General features: G+C 43.3%; 1 protein-coding gene across 1 annotated transcript in view; it reads left to right on the top strand.

Annotated features, from left to right (window-relative positions):
- The window catches only part of camta1a (calmodulin binding transcription activator 1a), a 289,743-nt gene that overhangs the window by 204,406 nt on the left and 63,377 nt on the right, over positions 1–21,960 (top strand). The window contains exon 5 of the mRNA XM_080294705.1: positions 17,311–17,382. Within this exon, the coding sequence (XP_080150831.1) occupies positions 17,311–17,382 (72 nt within the window). The remainder of the gene's footprint in view (positions 1–17,310; positions 17,383–21,960) is intronic.

Here is a 21,960-nt window from a genome sequence, read left to right as displayed (position 1 = left end):
TCTTTCTGAGCTCACTATACTGAAACAGTTTCACTGCAGCAGCCAAGCTGAAGCCAGACGGGAACAGGAAACATCACAGAAGTTGAGGCAGACTGTAGATGGTTTCCTGCAGATGAGAATGAGATTGTTACCAGTGTATGTGATATGAGAAGCTCTCCTCACATCTGCCTACTTGTAGAGTCAATGGTGCTACACATGATTTAGATATGAATATGTGTGCCTCAAAACAATCATACTGCATCTCCTAACTCATAAAATTCCTGGGATGCCAACACAGGCTCCTAATGAATTGCATATAAGACACAGTTATATCACACCTCATATAGTATTACTCAAACATAGAATTTTTTTTTCTATTTCTTTCTATCTTTGTCGCTCAGACTCTAGTGGACATGCAACATATACTCTGGACCACACTATTATTGTGAAAAGGTGGCATTTTTCAGTGACCTTTGTGCTGCCAGACTGTGATATTCAGCCAAGGTCAGCAGCCATCAGCAGGAGGCTTGGAGAAGGAGAGGCAGTTGAAAAGTTCAACCAGCATTTGGACTTACATGCACAAACTCAAATACGGGTTATAATAGCCTACGCTCTGAATTAAAAACACTAGGCCACAGTGAGTCATAAAACACACCTTGTGATTCACTCTTCCGAAAAGTCAGCAGCACACACATGCCAGTATAATAAGATGAAATCTAATATGGAATCTAATATGATTTGCAATGTCCCGTATTGAAATATAGGCACGGAAACTATAGATGTGAAATATTTAAATTACTGTGCTTGCTGAGCACGGTTAAACTAACTTTGCATACTTTTTCAAAATTGTGGACACACACATACTTCCCATCAAATGAAATACAAAAAGGGGACGGTGGGATTAACGGATCAGTTCCCAATTTCCCTCAGCCGCCCAGCAGTAATCAGATCATCTTGCACCTGACGTGAGGCCTGAATTCCATTAGGCTTTATTAGCAGTAATTATCCCTTGCCTCCACCCCATGCTGTTCTCTCACTCCCCATCCTCCATCATTCCTTGAGATCCTGACATGCCCTCTTCTCCCTACATCCTCTTTACTCCTCCCCCATTTTTTCCAGTTGTTTTCCACCTGTACCCTCACTGTGAGTGTCATAATTCTTGTGTGTTGGGCTCTTTGGCCATTGGCCACATGTTAAACCACGTATTTCTGCTCAAGGTCACATGCATTCATGCACGTGCACGTACATTATGCTTTTACTCTTAGTGGAGCTAAAGATAAGGCCTCTACTATCCAATCAACACTCCTCACCACCCCAGTGGTATTGAGGGGCCCAAAGATGAGGTGGACAATGGTGTGCTCTTTCAGATAGTGTTTCTCACTCAAGCAGGAAGGAGCATGAGGACTACAGAAAAGGCAAAATCCTCCTGGGAACAGCTTTTTACTCCCAGTTTGTGTTCATTTGTCCCTCCGCTCCCCTCGGCTGCCTTTGGGAACGAGTCAGCACTTGTTTTATTGGCCGTTACTGTGTGTCAGGGAGCAAATCGGTTTTTACTCACAGGTGTGAGTGGAGGACAAGTGTGAGTGTTCCATTACTTTTTGTATCAGGTTGGAATTATCTGGGTGTGAATAGGTTTGCCTCTACCTTGCTGTGTTAGTGCAAAAGTTTGCGTTAATAAAAGATGTGGATTTGTCACCAAGCAAGAACAGATTTTATATTTACTTGTTTTTACATGAAAAAATTAGTATATGTGTGTATATATATATATATATATATATGAGGTGTAGCAAAGTAGATGATGGAGCTGATTCCCTCTGTGCTGTTTATTATCACATTTTGTGTAATTATATAATTACTGCTAATCACCCACCTGAGGTGGCAGTGCTCTGCGGCAACACACTATTACAGAACAAACACAGCGACCTCAGCACATCTCACACTCATTAACACACTCCTCCCTCCCTCATTCTCTTCGCCACTCTCCTTTTCTCTCGCTCTCTCTTGCTCCCTTTCTCTACGCTCATTATCTCTTGTCTTTATTTACATGCATGAAAACACACATGCGCACACATGCTTGTGCACACTTTCTAATGTAATGAGGATCCCAATCACCGTAATGAGATGAATAGCATTTCAGCAGCAGATAGGGGAAATTTATAGAGAGTAAATCTTCCCAGCAGGTATGTTTCTGATGTGAAACAGAAACAAGAAGAAAGCATCCCCAAATCACACCCGATGTTCTATCCCTTCGACAGGCAGTTGGGAGAATGGGGTAATAGTGTAGCGCTGCCATATACTGCACATTAGTTAACTGAATGTGCCAGTCTCCAAATGAGAGAGAATGAGGGTGGGGGTGGGGGGGGGGGGGGGGGTGGGGGTGAGCGATTCAGAGGCAAAAGACAAATCTCACATTTCAGACTCCATTTCAAAGAACATGAAATTCAATATACCACTCCAATCTAGTGCACGCTGTCATTGCTTATGCCAGTAATAGCAATCAGAGATATTGTATTCACTCCTCTCAGCCTCCCAGTGTCAATTTATGTTTATGTTTGCCAGTAAATATATTAAATGTCATTTAAGCCTTTTCAAGAAGCTGATTGTTTTGCTTTTGTTTTGTTCTGTCTGGTTCTCACTGTTTGTCATCCCGCAGATCTTTGCGCAGGCTTTTATTAATCTGCAGGCTGGATGGCAACTCTCACTAGCACTCCCCAATGCCCCATTGTCATCTGGTTGTGTAAATATCCCTACTAAATTAAATTTTACCCTCTGCAATGGGAACAAATTGGAAAGACACATATACAAATCTAGGTATTGTATTTATACCCGTCAGTTGAAAATTGAGTGACATTTGAGTCGTGCATTAGTGCGGACACCCTCTACATTGTAATGACCACCCCTGTCTGTCCCTTGTTTTTTGAGCTATGTGAGGAGAATTCAGCAGTAGAGAAATGAATTCTTTGGATTAGAAGACCATGCTGACACACATACTGAAAGGCACACAAACAGAAACAAACTGTGTGCTGCAGTAGCTAGGCGCCCACTGAGAGGCATTATGCTAGCTGACAGTACGACAGGATGGCACAGAGAGACCCCCAAACATCTCGCCCACATAATGAGACAGGGCAGGAGCACTGGGGCTCCTTCATAAAGAGGAGGGGTGTTTATGTTGGGAGGAGCTATTGGAATGTGACAGTCCTGCGTGCATCCCACAGAGGACATTCTGGACCCCTCTGTCACTAAGTGTATCTGAAGGATGCCAGCTGCAGACAGAGGCTGACATACACAGATCAACTGCCTCATATCTGCCAGGCAGAATGAATTTATCACAAGACAGAGACAGACAACACAGCCCAACCATGAACATCAGATGGAAAAGGAACTTTAATTAAGTCTGTGTGTGTCTGTGGTGTGTATGTGACAGATAACAACCTCTGTTAGGCTTAAAAAAGGCTTGAGACAGAGATTCCACTTTGCACATATTTTTTTCCCCTTTTTCTCCCATATTCCCCTTTATGAACTCTGTAGCACTGCAATTCTATCCACTTTAAAAGTGCAGGCGCAGCACTTTACTCACCAAAGTCTATTACTGTAAAGCACAACTACTGCTGGAGGCCTGTTTGTAGGTACAGTATACACAGATATATAGCCATCTTCATTCTCATCAAGTATCACTTAGGGATACACCATGTTTTCAATGAGCTAATGCGGTGTAACAACGGCTTTCAAACAGTGCCGTCTTTAGAGTAACTTATACATCTAGAAGGAGACGGTCACTGCCATAAGAAACCAGATGAATCTTCATCTGTAACACTGGCCCCTGTATTCATTCAGGCTCGTAAAATCAGCAGGTGGGTAAATTTTAGTGCAAATCTCTTGATTCTAGATTCTCTGTTTTTTAGTATTCCTCTTTGTGGGTATCTTACTGATCACTGTATCTCGCCACAATGTCTGTGACGGGGCTTCCTTTTGGAAGAGCAAGGGAATGTGTGCACACAGAGATGAGGGAGACTCCAATCCAATCTCATTTAGGCAGGAGAGGGCAGAGTGCCACCAGGAACCTCCACTCAGTTACACCTGAGGGGCCTCAGCTATGGAAGGAGGATATGCAGCTTTGCATACAAATTGCTGCCGGGAGCCATTCTCCTGCCCACCTTACACAGGGGTACAGAAACGCTGGTGCCTGATTAACATGAAGGGTATCAACTCTGCTCTGCAAACATGTGTTAAAGCTTGTGATTTTCTCTTTGAGAATTGTATCCATCGCGTGGGCTCGGGTGTCTAGAAACATAGACATGGCATTCCATGACATTTTATGCGATCCATGTGTCATAAAGCTGACATAAAGGTTGACATACAGCTTACTTGACGATGGATTGGCTGTCATAAACATTGATGGCACTACATAACAAATGATCCTAAATTTTCATGGCACTGTTGTGACATTGAACAATGTCGTCTCTGCAATCGAATCCGGAGCTCATTTTCCAAGCACTGACCTAAATCTTAGTAATGTCACTTCGACCAACATGTTATGATTGAATGACTCTGTGATCGTACGCTATTTGTCATAAGAAGTCATTATACAGCGTAAATATCATAATCAAACTGTTATTTGGGAAGCCTGAGGAAATCAACATCTTTCGGTGCCTTTGGGATCCAATTCTTTAGCATAACTGTACATTATGTTTTACTTTAAGACAAAGACACAATAGTCTTTTTGTTTTTGAAAAGGAAAATCTCCTCTCTTTCAAATTGTGCAGCAACAGCCCTTTTGCTATTTTCCCTCAATAACCTTTTTGACATATGGTAATCAGTAAACACAAATCTATATTCTGTTGTGTCCCGAAACCTTTTCCAAATTGTTCTGAAATAATAGCCTTCTTTCGCTGAGAAAGATGACATTAGACATCTCAAAATAAGAAACTAAAGCAGTTTTTGTATGCCCTTCTTCTATTTGTTCATGTGCGTGTCTGTAAGCATGTGCATATGTGTATGTGTACTCACAGGACAGCCTAGAAACTTAGGGTGAGCCAAGGAGATTGGTAGATTGGTCCCATCCTCATCCGTATGCATGGCCAGGCATCCTCTAGAACTCTTTTGCTTTTAATGATAACTGGTCCCATGCATTGTTTACTAAGATGACAGGTCTATTTTCCTCTGATTTATAGCACTGTGGCATTCAAGGAGATACTGTACTTATTACTTTAAATGCAGTATGCAAAAACAAGTCAAAGAGACAGGCAGAGGGAGGAAGAAGGGAGGGTGTGGACATAAATTAAGGGTCATTGTTTCCCTTCTGCTCCAGACCGAGCAGCTGTTTGTTGAGGTCTAGACAGAGAGTTGAGAGCCGATCACCTTAGGAGGTCATTGCTGCGCTCAGCCCTGACTCACTTGGCTGCCAGGACTCTAGTGGAGGTGGTGGCATTGTCAAACTACCCTGTCAACAACATCTCTATATTTTTGTTTGTGTATTTGGGCAAGTGGCCGGGCTTCCTCTCTGGATACTTACATAATAACAGAGGAGGGAAACTCCCTCTGGTGGTTGAACAACAGCCTCCCACTCTTTACTGTGATGCAACATGGATCCATCTAGCCCTGACCCTTTCCATCCCCACCTCTGCTACCAAGCAATAGGAAGGAGAGAGTTAAAGAGAAGGAGGTGGGATGTCATTGTTTTGACGGATTTAGTTACAGTAGCACAAAGATCAATTATTCAGCAGAGGCATGCATGGTTGCAGGATTAATGGTGCATGCAGCAGATAAATCAACCATTGGTCTCGAACCTTTCAGGGAGAGGGGAAACAGTACAAGACAAACATAGAAACGTGTTTGACGTTGGCATTTTATATCCATCCTTTAGTATTAGTAACCTTGAGATTTCAGGATAGAATGGGAACGGAGAACACATCCTGCCACAAATAACCGTCCAGATTTTAGGATATAATGTCAAAAAATGTCCACATTATATCATCCTCAATGCCGATTTGGCTCAGAAGGACAGAAGTGTCTCTCCGTCCTCAGACTGTGGAAGGATATGAAAAAGGAGGGCTGTAGTTGCTGTTGAGAGATTGAAACGCTGCTATATATTACAACCTCTGGAGACCTGTCGGCACTCCAACTTACCACCACCACCACCCCCACCACCATCCCCGTGTCTGTCTCTGTCTCTCTCTCTCTCTCGTTTTCACTTTGACTTTGCTCAGGGTCCTTTTCCCTTTCTGTTTTACTGTTACATTTCACATCACACCCCCTTTTTGTATTCATACAATGCATCTATCCATGTTCTTGTCTGGCTGGTTGTACTTGTATTTGTATATGTGTGCACACATCTCTCTACCTGATTGAATTTGCTACATTCAGACCCCCTCCTCCATCCTTGTCTGTTTTGGCTGCCAGGTTGTACCTGTCTGGTATTTCAGTTACGTTTTAGCCCATCTGAGTGTACCTATAATTCCCTTCCTCTATTTGTCTGCCTCCTTTATCTGTCTGTCTCTTTTATCTGTCTGCTCCCTAGCTGCTGCCCCAGCCCAATACAGCCCTCATGGCCTTTCTTCTCCTACAGTTGAAATCACATACCCTGGTCAGGCTTCTATCTTCAGACACTAAGCTTCACCCAGCCAGAATGTCAAATCATTTCAGTCTCAGTCATATTTTTTTCTCAACATAATTGTTACAGTGGGACTCTCATTCTGGCCCTGCCACTATTTCAGATTTCTTCACTTTTTAGTTTTGTCCAGAGTGTTTCCAAGAGTTTGCATGAAGCCAAAGTTAACCATTGATGTCCAGATTAGAATTTCAGATAATTAAAAGCGGAGGGAATACGGATGCCTTTGGCCATATCAAAGACATTTTGCATATGAGCAATGGTGGAGGAGTGAATAAAGGAGGGAGGAAAAGGGGGAGGAAGTCAGGGAGCCATGCTAGAAGTGGGAGGATCAAAGGAGAGATGGTGGCAGAGTGCTGTCCCCTGCTGTGCAGCTCTGATAAAGACAGGTTAGCGCCACAGGTCTCCTCACTGAGAAGGAGCCAGGCACAAGGCCAGGGGAGATGCATGAACAAGCCAGCTTACAAACATCTCATAATAACTCAGGCAGAAGAAGCCCTCTGAATTAAAATGTCACTTTTCATTTGCTTTCCTTTCCCTCATTTTGGCTCACTGGCTGATTTTTTCCTTCGCTCTCATTCTCTTACGCACTCTCTCTTGTCTGCCTTACCTCACCCCCTTAACCAACCAGCTCCCCCACTCACCAGCCACACATAATATGGACCCCTTCCATTGCATTCCCCACTGTCTTCATCACAGAGCTGCCTTGGGGCTCGCAGGCCCTTCCATCTGCCTGCTGTGAATCTGCAGCTCTCCCTGTCTTTCTTTGCCTGTCTATCTGTCTGTTGTTGCAGTCCTCATTTCTCTGAATCTGAGCTCTCCCAACACACACACAGTCACATTTATGATCACTGGCAAAGTAAAAAAAATTGCCTATTAGATCAATTACTCACCGATTACTATTACACAAAATAAATGGAATGTTTTGTCAGTGTTAAATGTGCCTCACAATGTCAGTATGGTTATCTTTTAGCTGATGGCTCTATAATATACTTTTGTTTTCAGTATGACGCTGTTGACCTTTATTTAAACCTGAAAGTGCCAAACTCAAGGGTATTTGCATTAGCAGAGAAACAACTTCATGTCAAGTGTTATTATTATCATTTTAAATTCAGTTTGTTGGTTTATTATTACAATTCCAGGGGATCTAACGCAGCGGATATAACATAGGAGGCAGCCTATACAGTCAGAACAAGATTGCTGCTGGTTTTATAGCACCTCAATGATCGATGTCATTACTGTCTTTGTTCTCGATCCTTTTAATCCTGCTGTTGAGTCTGGCTGTCCAAATTAGGTGTGCTGCCTTCTGCAGGGACTAAAGAGGGGTGAAGAGACTATAGTTGTAAAAGAAGCACACAGAAGCTGATGAAGGTGGTTTCTATGCTCTGAAGTAGACCACCATCTTACCCAGAGTGTAGGGAATGGAGGGGGCAGCTATCAATCTTTAATTGGGCACTGTGGGCCATAATAAAAACTTGTCAAAGTATGGTGGAACAAAATGAGGGAGAATGAAAGAGACCTACTGAGTGATATGGAAGGCCAAAAAAAACAACAAAAAACCCTGGTGAGCCTAGTGCGCTTTAATGCAGTGCATATTGGCAGGTGTCACTCTGCCTAATTTCACGCCTCCGTAAACCAGTGTGCACACAGACGATCGCCACTTCCAAGTCCCCTCACTTCCTCCCTCTAGCTAACCCCATCTCAGTCTCTGCGCTTTAATATATAATTGGTTGCATTGGCATGTTCCTCTTTCCACGTGAGAAACAGCTGTGGCTTGGCCCTTGCAGAACCTTTTGTCTCCCTGAAAGCTGGAGGTGCATGCCTGTATGCTCCATGTCAGGCAAAATGTGCAGCTTAAGCACTAAATAGGAGTCTGGTGACAGTTAAGGAAGCACACGGGCCCGTCCGTTCCATCTGTTACACCAGCGTCGTTTGATGTCGACTGATTTGCTTGTTCTTTCGCCTCTGTCATTTGTCCAGCCTGCTGGACTTTAGGCCAGTAGAGATGATGACAAGGGGTGAGCAGTTCAGCCAGCGGTGTGTGTACATATATGTGTGTGTTTGTATGTGACACAGTGGGACTTCCAGAGTTTGACACGAGGACATCCTGTGGCATCAGAGACAGAAACGAGTTCTGATTCTCGATGCCCTCCTGCGACCCTGTGCTGCTCCACAAACCTCTCCTTCCATCCTCACCCTCTTACCCCCCAACTTTCCTTCCTTCTCGTCCTTTACCCCCCCCCCGACCCCCCCCCCCCCCCCCCCATCCCTACTCACCCTTTCTCGCCCCTCCTTCCTGTAGTCTGTGTTTGTGTTGGGAAGATTAAGCTGCTCTGACAAAGCTGTGTTTACAAATATGCAGGCAGAGAAACAGGCCAAGCGACGCTGAATAGGAATAGAATACAAATTGCTTTTTTATCTCTCTTAGGGCCAGGGCGAGAGAAAATGTGTTTGCGATTGTTGCTCCTCCGCCTGTGAAGGATAAAGCCTCAGTACTGGGTTTGGGCTCCCTGTTAGCATTCATTCTATCCTCTCCTCTCTCTGTCTCTCTCTCGGTGTCTCTCTCTGTCCTCCCACTCCCTTTCTTCCCCCCATGCTCTTTCTCCTCTTTGTCTACTCCACACACTCTGTCTCTTTCTCCCCGGCAAAAAGATTTTTTCTTGCTGTTTCCTTGGTAATCATATCTCCTCTTCTCTCCTTTCTTCTCTCCTCCCTAACTCTCTCATGCCTCCTTGATCTGTGCTCCTCTCTCCCCTACATGTGCACTAGTCCCTCTCCTCTCACCTCATTCCCTTAATAATTTTCTCCATTCCTCTCTACCCCCTTCATGTTTTCATACACGCTGAATATTTTTCTCTGTCACTCACGCTCTCTGTCTTTCTCTCCATTCATCTATCCCCTTTTTTCTCCTTCAGTCAGTAGGACTCGTGATTTACAGTCTGTCTCAGCTCTTCCTTGCTCACACCGGAGATATTAGAAATTTTGAGTGCCTATAGATCACAGCAGGGGGAGAAGGCGTGAGCCTCTGCTAATCAGCCCTAACAGAAGTGTGCAGCATTACAAATCTGGGCTCTCTCTTACAATCAGGCAGCATGTCTGGCTGGCATAACCCACAGCAGGGAATCAGAGGTCTGTGATGTCATCTTCAGCAGGTCTCCATTGTGTGTGCATTTAGGGGCAAACAGTGGGTTGGATGTTTGCTCTTATTAATGCAGAGGACACAGTCCCCTTTTCTATGCTGTGGTACTTTTATCCTTACCTCAGCTAACATAAGCGAAGGTTAATAGACGGTCACAGAGATTCAAACAATGCCATCTATGCTTAATAAGAGGCATCAGTCTCATACTGTGATTCTGCCATTAATTTGTTATTTAAATAAGGACATGTCAGCTTTTAAGGACATTGTTGAATTTGAGATCTGTTTTGCTTGTATGCTTACTGCAGCTAAATCTTTACCTGTAATCTTCTTCAGCTTTTCCCTCAAAGTATATGTGAATATATATTCATGTTCTGGCTTAATATCTCTTTGGCCAGTCTCCAGCACATGCATTTGTGTTTGACTAAGCGCAATTGAGAGACAGGGTACGGGAAAGCCTTCTTAGACTCAGCTGTTTCCTACCCACTAAAAATGACAGCTAAAACGTGACCTCCAACCTCGTGTCTTTAAGCTGTGGCTTGATAACCTGGCTGCTGTATGCATTACTCCAGTTTTAATGGAATGAAGTGTCTGTCATCATTGAAAGGGCCAGGCATGTAATGCAAACAGTTCCTCATTAGTCTTTTTGCTTTGTGACGTTTTTTCATTTCTATTCAACACCGGCAATCTCGAGGTCAGCTCAAAGGTTAGAGTGATAAGAAAGTGGTGTCTTGAGATAATGACCAGTTTCCATTTACCTTTTCACCTTTTACACATATACTTAGTATCCATTTGTAACCTGCCATCCCCCACGTTTGTATAATTTGCTAACCTCACGCAGACTTCTAACTAAAGCTATTTTGCTTTGTTAAGATGTTCTGGGTTCAAACAGAGATTTTGAGGACAGACCATTAGCACTTCAAAAACAAAGACATTACTTGAGGTACAGTTATAATTTAATATGTAATAGATCTCCAAAGTAAGGCCTCTTTCTGGAGAAAAGTCAGCCTAAGGGAGCGAAAAGATATGAAAAAAAAAACCGTGGAGAGAAAAGTGGACAGAGAAAGTTTGTTACCCTTGCATATGTAGGCTTCTTCTTATATTGTGGCTACTATAGAAACACAGTTTGACTTTTGAGAATCTGACAGAAGAGCTGCAAGGTTTATAGAGCTTTCTTTTGTTGACAGCCATCAATGACTTGACTGCTGTCGTAGGCTGAGGTCAAGGCAAGACGTCAGTTGGCTCTTTGTGAAATGTAAAAAAAAAACAAAAAAACTGCCCAGTATATCCACTTGTCCAGTCATTTCACCTCTTTTTGTGAAAAGGTTTTCAGCATTTCTGTTTGGCTTACTTTAAGTGAATTGGCCTTTATCCAGTGCTGCAATCAGAAAATATATAGCTACAGTAACAAAACTGATCAGGGTTTGTTTATTTGATGTGTTTATATGTATGTTCCTCCATCTGCAGCATGACCGTGTCAACTGAAATGCCACAGTAAGTGCAGACCTAAAGAGTTAAGTCATGGGCATTTACTACATCCCCCCTTTCTCTTTATATTGATATGTCAAGGCACTTACCATCTAAAAGGCAAAACCAACAACTACCTATTTAGACACAAGCATGAATGTGAGTCTTTTACTGTAGATTTTATTTACTTAGCTACCTCTGTTATAAAGAATTTCCCTTGATGATTCTATAAGAAATATTTCCTTTGGCTGCATTTTTAAGGCTGGTCTGAATGTGTTCCACTAACACAAGCTGCATTTTCTTTATAACTGTACGTAGAACGCAACTGGGAAAAACTGTATTTTGCCTCCTGTACGGGCAGTGCAGGTGTAACTTGATATACTTGTGTCTTTGTGTGTTGGAATGTGGTGGCATGCCGTAGGGCCCATGCCACCCCTCCATCCCATTAGCTGAGCCCAGCCCCTGCCTGTCTCTGCTTTAACCTTGGCCAGCAGGCTGGAGGAGAGGGAAAGTAATTCTAACCTTAAAAACCTGCTGATTAAAGCTAGTTTGGTGGAATTCGATTCCACTTAATACCTTTGGCTGTGAGCCCAGCTGGCTAGCATTAGCATCAACAGACACAGTGTCTTCAGTCAGGGAGACAGACGTGCATGGGCATGAGCGTGAGCTTCCTCTCGCATGTGCGGAAACGTATCTATAAATCCTATATCCTCTCGTCTGTCTTTTTACCTCTGTATTCTTCTTCCCGTCTCTGATCCTACTATTATTTCTCCCCCAACTCGATATGTAATTCTTGTATTCCAACTTCACTGCCAAGGTTTTTCTCCGGAAAATGTCTTTCCTCGGTTTGGTCTTGAATTTCTAGTTTTCCTCAGCCTCAGGAATGAAGCTAGACAGAGTAAAGGTATTCAGTGTTGCAAGTGGTCAGGGGTTTCTCTCTAACTGCCTCAGTCCTGTTATTGTTTTTCTCTTGAACTTGATGTATAGCTGTGTTTACACGTCCAGCGTGGCTAATTAATTCTCCTCTTCGGGGCCTGTTTATCAACTGTTTGTGTTTATTTTACAATGAGTATGCTATTTTTAGAGACAGTCATTTCCATAACATTTTTCCAGAGCATCATTTGTTTTGCTTTGTTGAGGAATTTAGGTTTGTTTTCCATTTTTCTCCTCAGCTCAGGCGCAGTCTGCCAATTCATTTTGTAGTTCGCTCAGTTTTGACTGATTTAGAAGCAGCAGCTGGTCTAGTGGAGAAGACTGGAGAGATAAATCTAAGCCTCTTTTGATTTATTATGTATAATGTCTCATCAGCCGTTGCTAAGGTCTTCAGATGCACTGAAGAATTATACCGTTACATCTTTACAAGTTGTGGCTTATTTAAAGGCGTATAAAGAAGAAAAACCTAATAAAGAAAACATAGCAGGGATAAAAAACCACTGCCATAGTGCCAGTGCCATACCAGAGCTCTGCATTTTCCCTCTCTCATTTCTTTACAGGCATCTACTGTGCATTATGGGCATTCTGGGCATAGTGCCACCTTACCAGACACTATAGATAATTTGATTCCCACTGAACGATTGGGAGAGAGCAGAGCGGGGAGGCTGACTGTAAAGAAAGCAGGTGAAATGCAGAGCATTACGGTATCAGTCGAAAATGAGCTCATCCTCCAAACTGGAAGTGGCACTTTTCAGCCCTAAGTCATCTAATCACATCTGTATAGAGCCAGAAATCGTTGGTTGATCAATAGTCATCATGGATGCTGTCAATGGCCAGGGTAGTTTGAATTTTGCATGGTCCATGAATCTCTATTGAGTATGGATTTTGTGTTCCCTCCATGGATGGGGTTGTATAGTACTGCCTGATTGGCTGCAGTGTGAGCTCTATTTATGCTGTTGTGCCCCAGGCTGAATCACCTGCCCCAGGCATCCATATGAACAGACATATGCAAACATGCACACAAACAGAAGTACACACACACAAAATGATACATTCCCGCTAATGAAGCAGTGAGCCAGAAGTGGCTTCACTAGGTGGATATCCATGTCAACAACTGTTTAATAGTGCAAAGCAAGTCATTCAATACAGCCAGGCCTAAAAAAAATTACACAAAATCCAACAGTAGGTTATGCTCATCCGGAGCAATGATAGAGTATGTGCGAACAAATGGTGAGAAGGAAATATTAGAGGATACATGAGTCTTACATAAAAAGATAGAACAATTCTACTTGAAAGAGTTGGCCTGACGTGATAAAAGGGAGCTGGATGGAGGGAAGAAATCATAAACAACAGGGTATTATTTTACGAAAATGCCAGGCAAGTTATCCATGTACGTGCACATTCCTGTGTGCCACTAAGTGAATGTGTATGCATGTGCGCTCTTCACAGTGGGACTAACAATCCCACAGAAAGACAAATGTGTGGCAGCTTCTGACAGTAACACGTTTGCATCACGGCAGGAAAACAGCAAATTGCCAACATAAATAAGGTGCCACGCTCTGATTAGGACTGTCTTCACACATCATTATGGTCTAATGAGAGAGTTTCCCCTCTCTCTCAGTCTCTTTATAGCTGCATGTCTGCTTGCCGTATTGCCTTCACAGACTTTGCATTTTACTAGCTCCTCTCTTGCTGCGCTTGACACCTGTCAGACATGATGGATGAATGTAAGTGAGGTGTCGCCAGGGCAACAGGCAGGCCAGGGGCAGTGGTGGCCTCCAGAGGCAAGACAGGTAGCCAGTGGTGGCTCTGCTTTTATATCTGAAGGCTTTATTTAAGACAAACTGTCTGGCCTGATTGCCCCGTGTGAACTGTGGTCCTGCCCTACTTCAGATGACACCCCAATTGGGAGGGGTTTTAGGGGGCGAGGGGGTCGACGGGTGTTTGGGGAGGGGTTCAGTCCTATAATACCCTCTCATTGGGTCATGCCAGCATTTCATTGCCTTGGCCGCTTGCTTGAGTGACAACACCAAATGAATTTGCTGCATCAGTGTCTGACTTTGGAGGACACACGTCGCTGTAACTCTTTTTTCTTGCTGTCCGCAGTGACAGCACATGAATACATTATGGACACACTACTTGTGAATTCTTCTATAAACTGCTCTGTGTCATTCTTCCGCTGTGCCTCATATTCGCACACGACGCCACACTAATAATAGATCCATATTTGCGTGGCCGTGTTTGTGAGCACGTATGCAATTATGTGGGGGGGGGGGGGTTCGATGTTTTTGTATCAGTGTGCAAACGCTCTTCAAAATTACACATTGGGAAACTTTACTTTTTATGCGAGGACATGTGTGTATGTGTCTATAATTATGGTTTAATTGCTTGCCCTGCGATGTGCTGTCATCTGTCACAGCTCAAAGACAGCAAATAATGGTTCTGCTGCCATCACTTTGTCACCCAGACACTCAGCATGCAGAAAGCAGCAGAAACACCAGTAACTGATATGCGTCTTGAATTACTGATAAGCGCTCAAGTATGATGAGCTTTGTGTGTATGGGCGTGCTCGTGCTCTCAACATTTTCTTGGTATGCCTTTGTATCGGGGTCTGTTGTGATTTCTTCTGTAAGTATGCATAAAGCTGTGTGCATGAGTGTCAAAGCCTGTGGTGTGTGAAAATGTATGATTCTGAGTGGGTGTCGTTTTGTGCTTGAGAACTCAATGTCTAATTTTGTGAGTTTGTGTGTGTGTGCAAATGTGTGTGTTTGTAAGAGTGAATTGGTGTTTATGTTACAGTAGAGTAAGGGTTCGCAGGCTTATGGATGTGTGTGTGTGGGGAAAATGTGTTTGATGCCTTGTGTATATCGGCAATGACAGGTGCAACAGTTGTGTTATGCTTTAAGCTGCTTGTTTGTCTGGCACGCTGCTTTGTGTGGTTGAGAAATGGAGTAAACAGAGGGAAAGGAAAGCAGCCTGGGGGCTAATTTATTCACTCCCCAGTCGCCCTAGTCACAGAGGCCTGTTGCACCGGCCCACCTGTCAATCCAGAGGAGCATGCCATACCGTTATACCATCCAACTGTACACTGCCACACCACACTCTCAGTGGGCCAAGCGCTTTAGGCTATAGCAGTATTAACCATGATATATTAATAAACGCTCTGTAATCAGAATGAACAAGACAGCAAGTTTTGGGGTTTTTTGAGCGACATCCAGAAGTTTGCAATTTTCTGTGTGCTGTGAAAGTGCAAAGTCGTATCAGTGCTGGCACTGAAATTTAAAGTCAAGCGTTACACAGACAGAAATTTGGCATTTCTGTTTGTAAGCACCTTTCACAGAACTTTCAACACATGACTGTAGTGAAATGCATAAACAGTTTAATGCCATATAGACCAGTGTCCTTTGTTGCATCACTAATCTCTTGAAAAGGGTCCAAAGTAGAGTTTGTGACATAAATGCTCACGAAACTGCACAGGAGAAATGTGCGAGACGATAGCTGTTGTAGTCGACTGTAGTAATGTGATGTTCAGTTCACTGTGGGTGTGGGAGGAAGTGTCTGCCCATTGCCAGCGTAGAGTAATGGATGGCAGAGCTATGGGAGTGGGAGGAGGCATACATCCTTTTTCAGACAGCTGTAATGGATGAGAGTACAGCAAAAAATAAGAACAGGAGGCAGTCTGCATGCATTCACCCTCTCAAACTCTCACATGCAGAGTTCAGTAGTATTGAAATGAGTTCACAAAAGATGTGAATGGAACAATGGAACACCTGGTGAAACAGTCAAGGCTAATTTGACTCTTGTTAATTGGTCATAAGACTCCTATGGGTGAACATTCTGGATATACGCAGCCTCACACATGAGTTTGTACTTGTGTGTGATGTATTTGTGTTTTAACTGTGTAATGTGCCTTTTTTTATCCATTTGCCCAGTCTGTGTTGCTGTACAGTGCTAGCTGTAATTAACAAGGCAGTTTGATGTTGGCAAGCTACTTTCTATATATACAGGCAAACTTCTTCTGTAGGCCATGCATAGTTAACCAGGTTAAAGAAGACAAACACATAGCACACTTCAAGGTGCCTATTTATCATTAAATAATGTAGTCCTCTTTCTGCCCATTCACAGCTCCCCAGGAAACCTCCCTTTACTTACTCAACAAGTGTTGAATGATGATGCTGTACCTTCCTGTGAACATGTGCATATGTGCATGTGCACTTTGACTAACAGTGTATGTATCACCACAGCTGGTAGCTCTCCTAATTTCTCATCAAACATTTATACCAAAGAGGACTTGGATGAAGCTCAGCCCTCTCAGCCTTCTCCTCTGCCTTATTCCTCTGGGAACCAGGCTTCATGTCTAAAGAACAATCCATTTTACCCTTGCCTTTTCTAAATATTGTATCACACAAAATCACAGCCTGTGTCCTAGCTGGTGAGGGTTATGGAAGGAAGGAGTTTTGTAGACTTTTTTGTTGCTGCTGTAAACAAGCAAAAGCCCTGCCATCCCTTTAGGTCACCTGGGAGCCACGGCCATGAGTCTCCCAGAGAAGGATTGGGAAGGAGTGGGGATGGAAGGAGGTTAAGTGCTGCCTTGCTGCTGTTCCTCAGTGCGTGGTGCTTCGTTGCGTTTGCCTCTGCTGCCGGCTGGTGAAAAATGTCTCCTGGCCCCTCCGCCAGATATCAGGATGCGTTATCAGCCCCGCCTAGCTCTTTTCACTGTAACGAGCCCCCAGGCACAGTATTATCTGTTTACGATAAGGATATTAATAACACTGTGCTTTAGTTATGTGCAGGGTTGCCCCACGGGGTGATGGGGGGGTTGAAGTAAGAAACACCTTAATCATTCTGTCAAAGGTACTTTCCAAGGAGGACAGGATATAAGTGGAAAAGAGGGAGAGGGAACCGGGGGAGAAGTCATATGGTTATGTAGGGACAGTGATGAAATGCTGGTTAACCCATCCAGTTTCTCCCATCAGCTCACTGTCTTTGTTTTCAAGAACAATAGCTTGGCCATCTGCCAGCAGGTCCTTGTGGGAGTTATCATACGGAGAGAAGAGGTCAGGGTTTCAAAGGTCACAGCTGCCATGGTTAGCTGAGAGGTCGGTCTATTTCCTGGACTTTACTGTTGTGTAATGTGCTCTTTTTGTCTCCCTTTTCTGTCTTTCTCTGCTATCTCACTTCTGTCCAGTGTCTATATGGCTGCTACGTCCACTCCTCCATCATCCCCACCTTCCACCGTAGGTGCTACTGGCTTCTCCAGGTAAGAACTCCCCTTTGCCTCTTTTACAGTTCACCACGCTTCAGTTTACTGAAGACTCTAACTGCCAATTCACAAGAACTTGAATGAGTTGCGTGATATCACTTTCTATTTAACCGGAGCATTTTCTCGTGACAGCCAGCAGGGACACATCAACCTATCCCTCCACTACCCCCTCTCGGCCTTCTCTTTTCTCTTCCCAGCTTCCATTTTCCTTATCTTTCCCAGTCATTCAGTTTTCTGATGGCATTGCCCATACACGCCGTCCAGCACGGCCGGTATCTCAGTCAGCTAAAAGCTTTGCCATCTCCCCTGTCTAACAGCTGCAGTGATGGGCAGTAAAAGCATGATGGAAGAGGTTCCCTGTACAGTATAGTGTGCTTATTGTGGGTCGTCAAGTCTGCAGGCTGAGAGTGGTTGTAAATAGTAGTCCTTTGATCACCTACCCAATACGTCTCATCATTCTCGTTTAGCATGGCAGCTATTATTGTTGGAAGGTGTCTGATACAGCCATTCACACACCAACACACACACACACACACACTGTTTTAAGGGAGCATAAAGCATACACACAGAGGAAAGGAGGTTGTGGAGACTGTGTCTGTTTGTCTGTCTGTCTATCGATCAATCCATCTCTGTGTACAAGAAGAAAAAAACATCTGTGGGATAAATATACTTTGGCTAATGTGCCTCAGTTTAAAATTAAATGTGTGTACTGACTAGACTGAGAAAACATCATCACGTGCCATCGAGCCAATATCCCTTCCTCCCACAAACCTTACAACCATCCCTCCCCTCCCACATAAAATGACTGATAGTAAAACAGGAGAGCAGACCAGTGGGGGCAAAAGACAAAAGAGGAAAAACTAGGCTGAAAAATTGCTTAAATACTCTGGGAACGCTTAAAATAATTTGAGCGTTCCCACAGTAAATAAAAGCGTTCACACAAAAACTGTTTGTTTTTCTATTGCTTTATGTTGGCAGTGTGTGTGACAGATGGAAATAATTACTCTAGAAGATAAAAACATGACTCCACCTTCCTATTGGGATTTGAGCAAGCAAACCCACTTTGGTTGACTTCAGCCTAAATAATCTGGTGTTCATCGGATTACTTGCGGTGACAACCACATACTGGAAGTCTTTCATATCGCACGCAATAACCCTCTCTGTTCTCTCACGATAACAGTTTATTTTACCCTGCACTGTCCCTCACGAGACAAAATGAACATTAAGCAACTTTATTGAACTGCTCTGGCCTCTACTACCTCATCCATTGCATGGTGGTATGAGCAGCACCTCTTAAGGAAATCTTCAAGAAATCTTCAAATATTTTCTCTTACAGCTTTTTTTCAAATGTTTTGCTACATTTCGTGAAACATTGATTAAAGTTCTGCACACTGAACATCAAAAACAGCTCAAAAATGCAGCAAACCACTGTAGTTATTTCACAAAAAGCTGTAACTCACCCAAGATGTTTAACTCAAAGCGTCAAGATGAAGTTATTGTGTCAATGAATAAGTCGTTGCCAGCAAAACGAGAGCTTCTTTTTTTCAATTGTGCAAAAACAGCGTGGTCAAAATGTTTAGCTATCTCATTAGAATGACTGGAATTTTTTTGCTCATCTTATAATGTCACTGACATTGAAAGCCTACTGCACCAGTCTATTATTATTCTCATGATAACTGGCTGCTTTTGTGTCAGAGTGAATACTCTTCAGATGTTGATTTCAAGAGCACAAGGTTTTACATTCTACTTTGTGAACCAAGAGAGCACTTACATTTGCATATAATGTGAAGAAAAACAGTTTTCTTTTCCCACAACAGCCACACAAGACAGACCGGTGCAGTAAACATGCAGCGCTGCTATAGATTATCGATACCCAAAAACTAATAAAAAAGTAAAATAATTATGGGAAGAGTAGACGTCCTGTCATGCCCATCTCATTCACCTCCCACCAAATGCGGTGCCTTGCAGTGGATCAGAAGAAGTGCTGTGTGTATGTGTATTTCACCTTCCTATATTGTGTTTTCTTGTCTTGGCTACACTCTCACACATCCTTATTCCTCTTCCACTTCCACGGCAGCCCCAACAGTGTTCACAAATTGTTGTAACTCTGTTGTGCTCAAGCACTATAAATACAGTATGTTTTACAATACTCATACTAATGACTTGCTCCTGTGTACTCAGCAGAATTTGACATTTAGAGTGGCTATTCTGCATGTGATGAGCTACACAATGAAATAATATTAGCATATTTAGGGGATGGCCTCATGATGGACCCCACCTCTCGCCCACACTCTGCTGGGATAGACGCCAACGGTCACTTATGAATTTATTATATTTCCATATGCATATGCGAGTAGTTACTGGCTGTTGGTATGCTTTTTTCATTTGTGTAATGGCTGAGATCCCCCTTTGGCCATTTTAGTTTAAGTGATTGGGGACAAAACCCACAGTCCTTGTTCTATGCAAAAATACTTTAATATCAAAACAACAGAATCAAATCATCCAAACCTACATTGTTTTTGGTCTTAAATCACCTTTGTGTGGTTCTACTGTTTCCCTTGTGTAGTGGAGGGATAGTAAGAGGGGATTTCATACTGAAGACTGTATAACTTTGGAAGACACCACTTGATTTGACTAATTCAGACTGCTGAATCTTCAGATTTTGTTCAGCTGAATTTCAGAATGAATATTAGCACCGAAGGAGAACTGTGGATTTCATCTTCCATCACCGACATGGCAATGCAGTAGTAAGGAATCTCTGTGGGGCCAGTTTAGAGAGGAAGAATTTTTCAGTGATGACAACACCCTTAACTTACATATGGGTATAATGGCATTGTTTTCAGACAGGCCTAGAATGTGAACATGCTCTTTTTTCTATCCTCTCTAGCCGAAGTCAATTTCAGAGCTAGAGGAGCATGACTCGAGGATGAAAAATAGCCACATTTCCAGGGAAAGTCAGGGGAAAGTTGCGCTTGACACATACACAACACAAGGACACATGCAGACTTTCAGAAACATGTACACACCGAACTGAAAGTGAATAACACAGAGCTGAGGTCAAACTGGGTCACTCGCTTTTCAAAACTGCAACCTTCATTTTAAACCTCGCTTTCTGCCAGCTACAAGATAGACGCACATAATCACTCATGAAATTTTGAGAAGTTCACTGACTCTGCCTTTCTTTCCTTTAACTGTAGAGCATCAGTTAAGAACAACTGGTTAGTGAATCCTTGGCCCCCATCTCTTACACTGCTCAGCAGTTCTTGTTACACCCACGGCTCGAGCTGCGTGTGTGCAGCTAATACATCCACTTGTTCAAAGGAATAAGCACCTTCTGCTGCCGGATAAAAAGCATTTATTTACAAACGTGCATTTTCTTTGGCACTAAGCATTTCTGGAACCCCAGATTTACATCTCTTTTCAGGCAGTTTATTGCAGACCATCTGGGCTGACAAGAAACCACAGTCACAGTGATACAGTGATACCAGAGGTAAAGGATTACACTTCAGGCCATATCTCTGCAGATGCAGATAGACCTTCAGCACCTCTGTCTTTTCTTGCCACTTTCATTCAGACAACTGACAGTCAGCCTGGTTACAGTCTCTTTCGTATTCTCTTTCTCTCTTTTTCCACCTTCCTCTAGTCTCTGAACTCTCTGTCCCTGACTCCCTGTGTACCATTTGCTGTGTCCATATGAGATTTGCAGGCAGTAGTCTGTCAACAGCAGAGCAGCAAGGAGACTGGAGCTCCCAGAGCGGCAACAGGGAAAGGTCACCAGTGAGTGAAAAATGTAAATATTCAGCCATCCAGCAGCCACAGTCACGGAGAGACAGGGATGAAAATAACTCCTATTACACACCACCGACAGGGAGGGAACACAGAGGACAGAGAGGGTAGAGACAGACTCAGAATGAGAGAGTGAGATGGACACAACTTTTAAAAAGTTGAGCTGAAAAAAAAACACACTGCAGGGCGAGTTGGAGAAAAAGATGCATTTAAAGATTTTAAGGAAGGAAAAACCTATAGTAGTATAGAGCGAAAGAGGACAGTGTGTCAGTATTTTTGGATATGTGTGTAACAGTGCAAGAAATCCAGAAGGCGAGAAATGAGAATGACAGACGGAGTGAGGTTAGTGAAAGGTGTTTTAGGTAGGGGGTGGAGGGGGTTAACCAGTGGGTGTGTGCCTCTTTATCCACTCTTTATCCACTCTTTATTGAGTCAAAGCCTGGGTAATGAGACAGGGGACAGGAATAAAGACCTGCGAGGGGGGTCTTCTCTCATTCCATTCATTTTCATTTGTTCTTTTCACCTCTCACTCTCAATCTGCTCATTCCTGCCACACTACCTCCACCTCTCTATGGCATTAGACCACTTAAGAATGTCTGGCCCATCCCCGCAAATGGCTGAGACTGAAGGAAAGTACCACCACAGTTATCTGGGGTTGCAAACAATGAATCCAAATTGCTGCTGAGACAGATAGCTGCTCAGAGCGGACTGTGTGGGTTTTTACTCCGAAAAAAGTTCCCATTTCAGTGGATTTGTTAAAAAAAAAGAAATAATATTAAAACTGGGCTC

The sequence above is a fragment of the Astatotilapia calliptera genome, chromosome 20 (genome assembly GCF_964374335.1).
Source record: "Astatotilapia calliptera chromosome 20, fAstCal68.1, whole genome shotgun sequence".
Taxonomy (NCBI): Eukaryota; Metazoa; Chordata; class Actinopteri; order Cichliformes; family Cichlidae; genus Astatotilapia; species Astatotilapia calliptera.
This window is presented reverse-complemented; position numbering and strand designations above follow the sequence as displayed.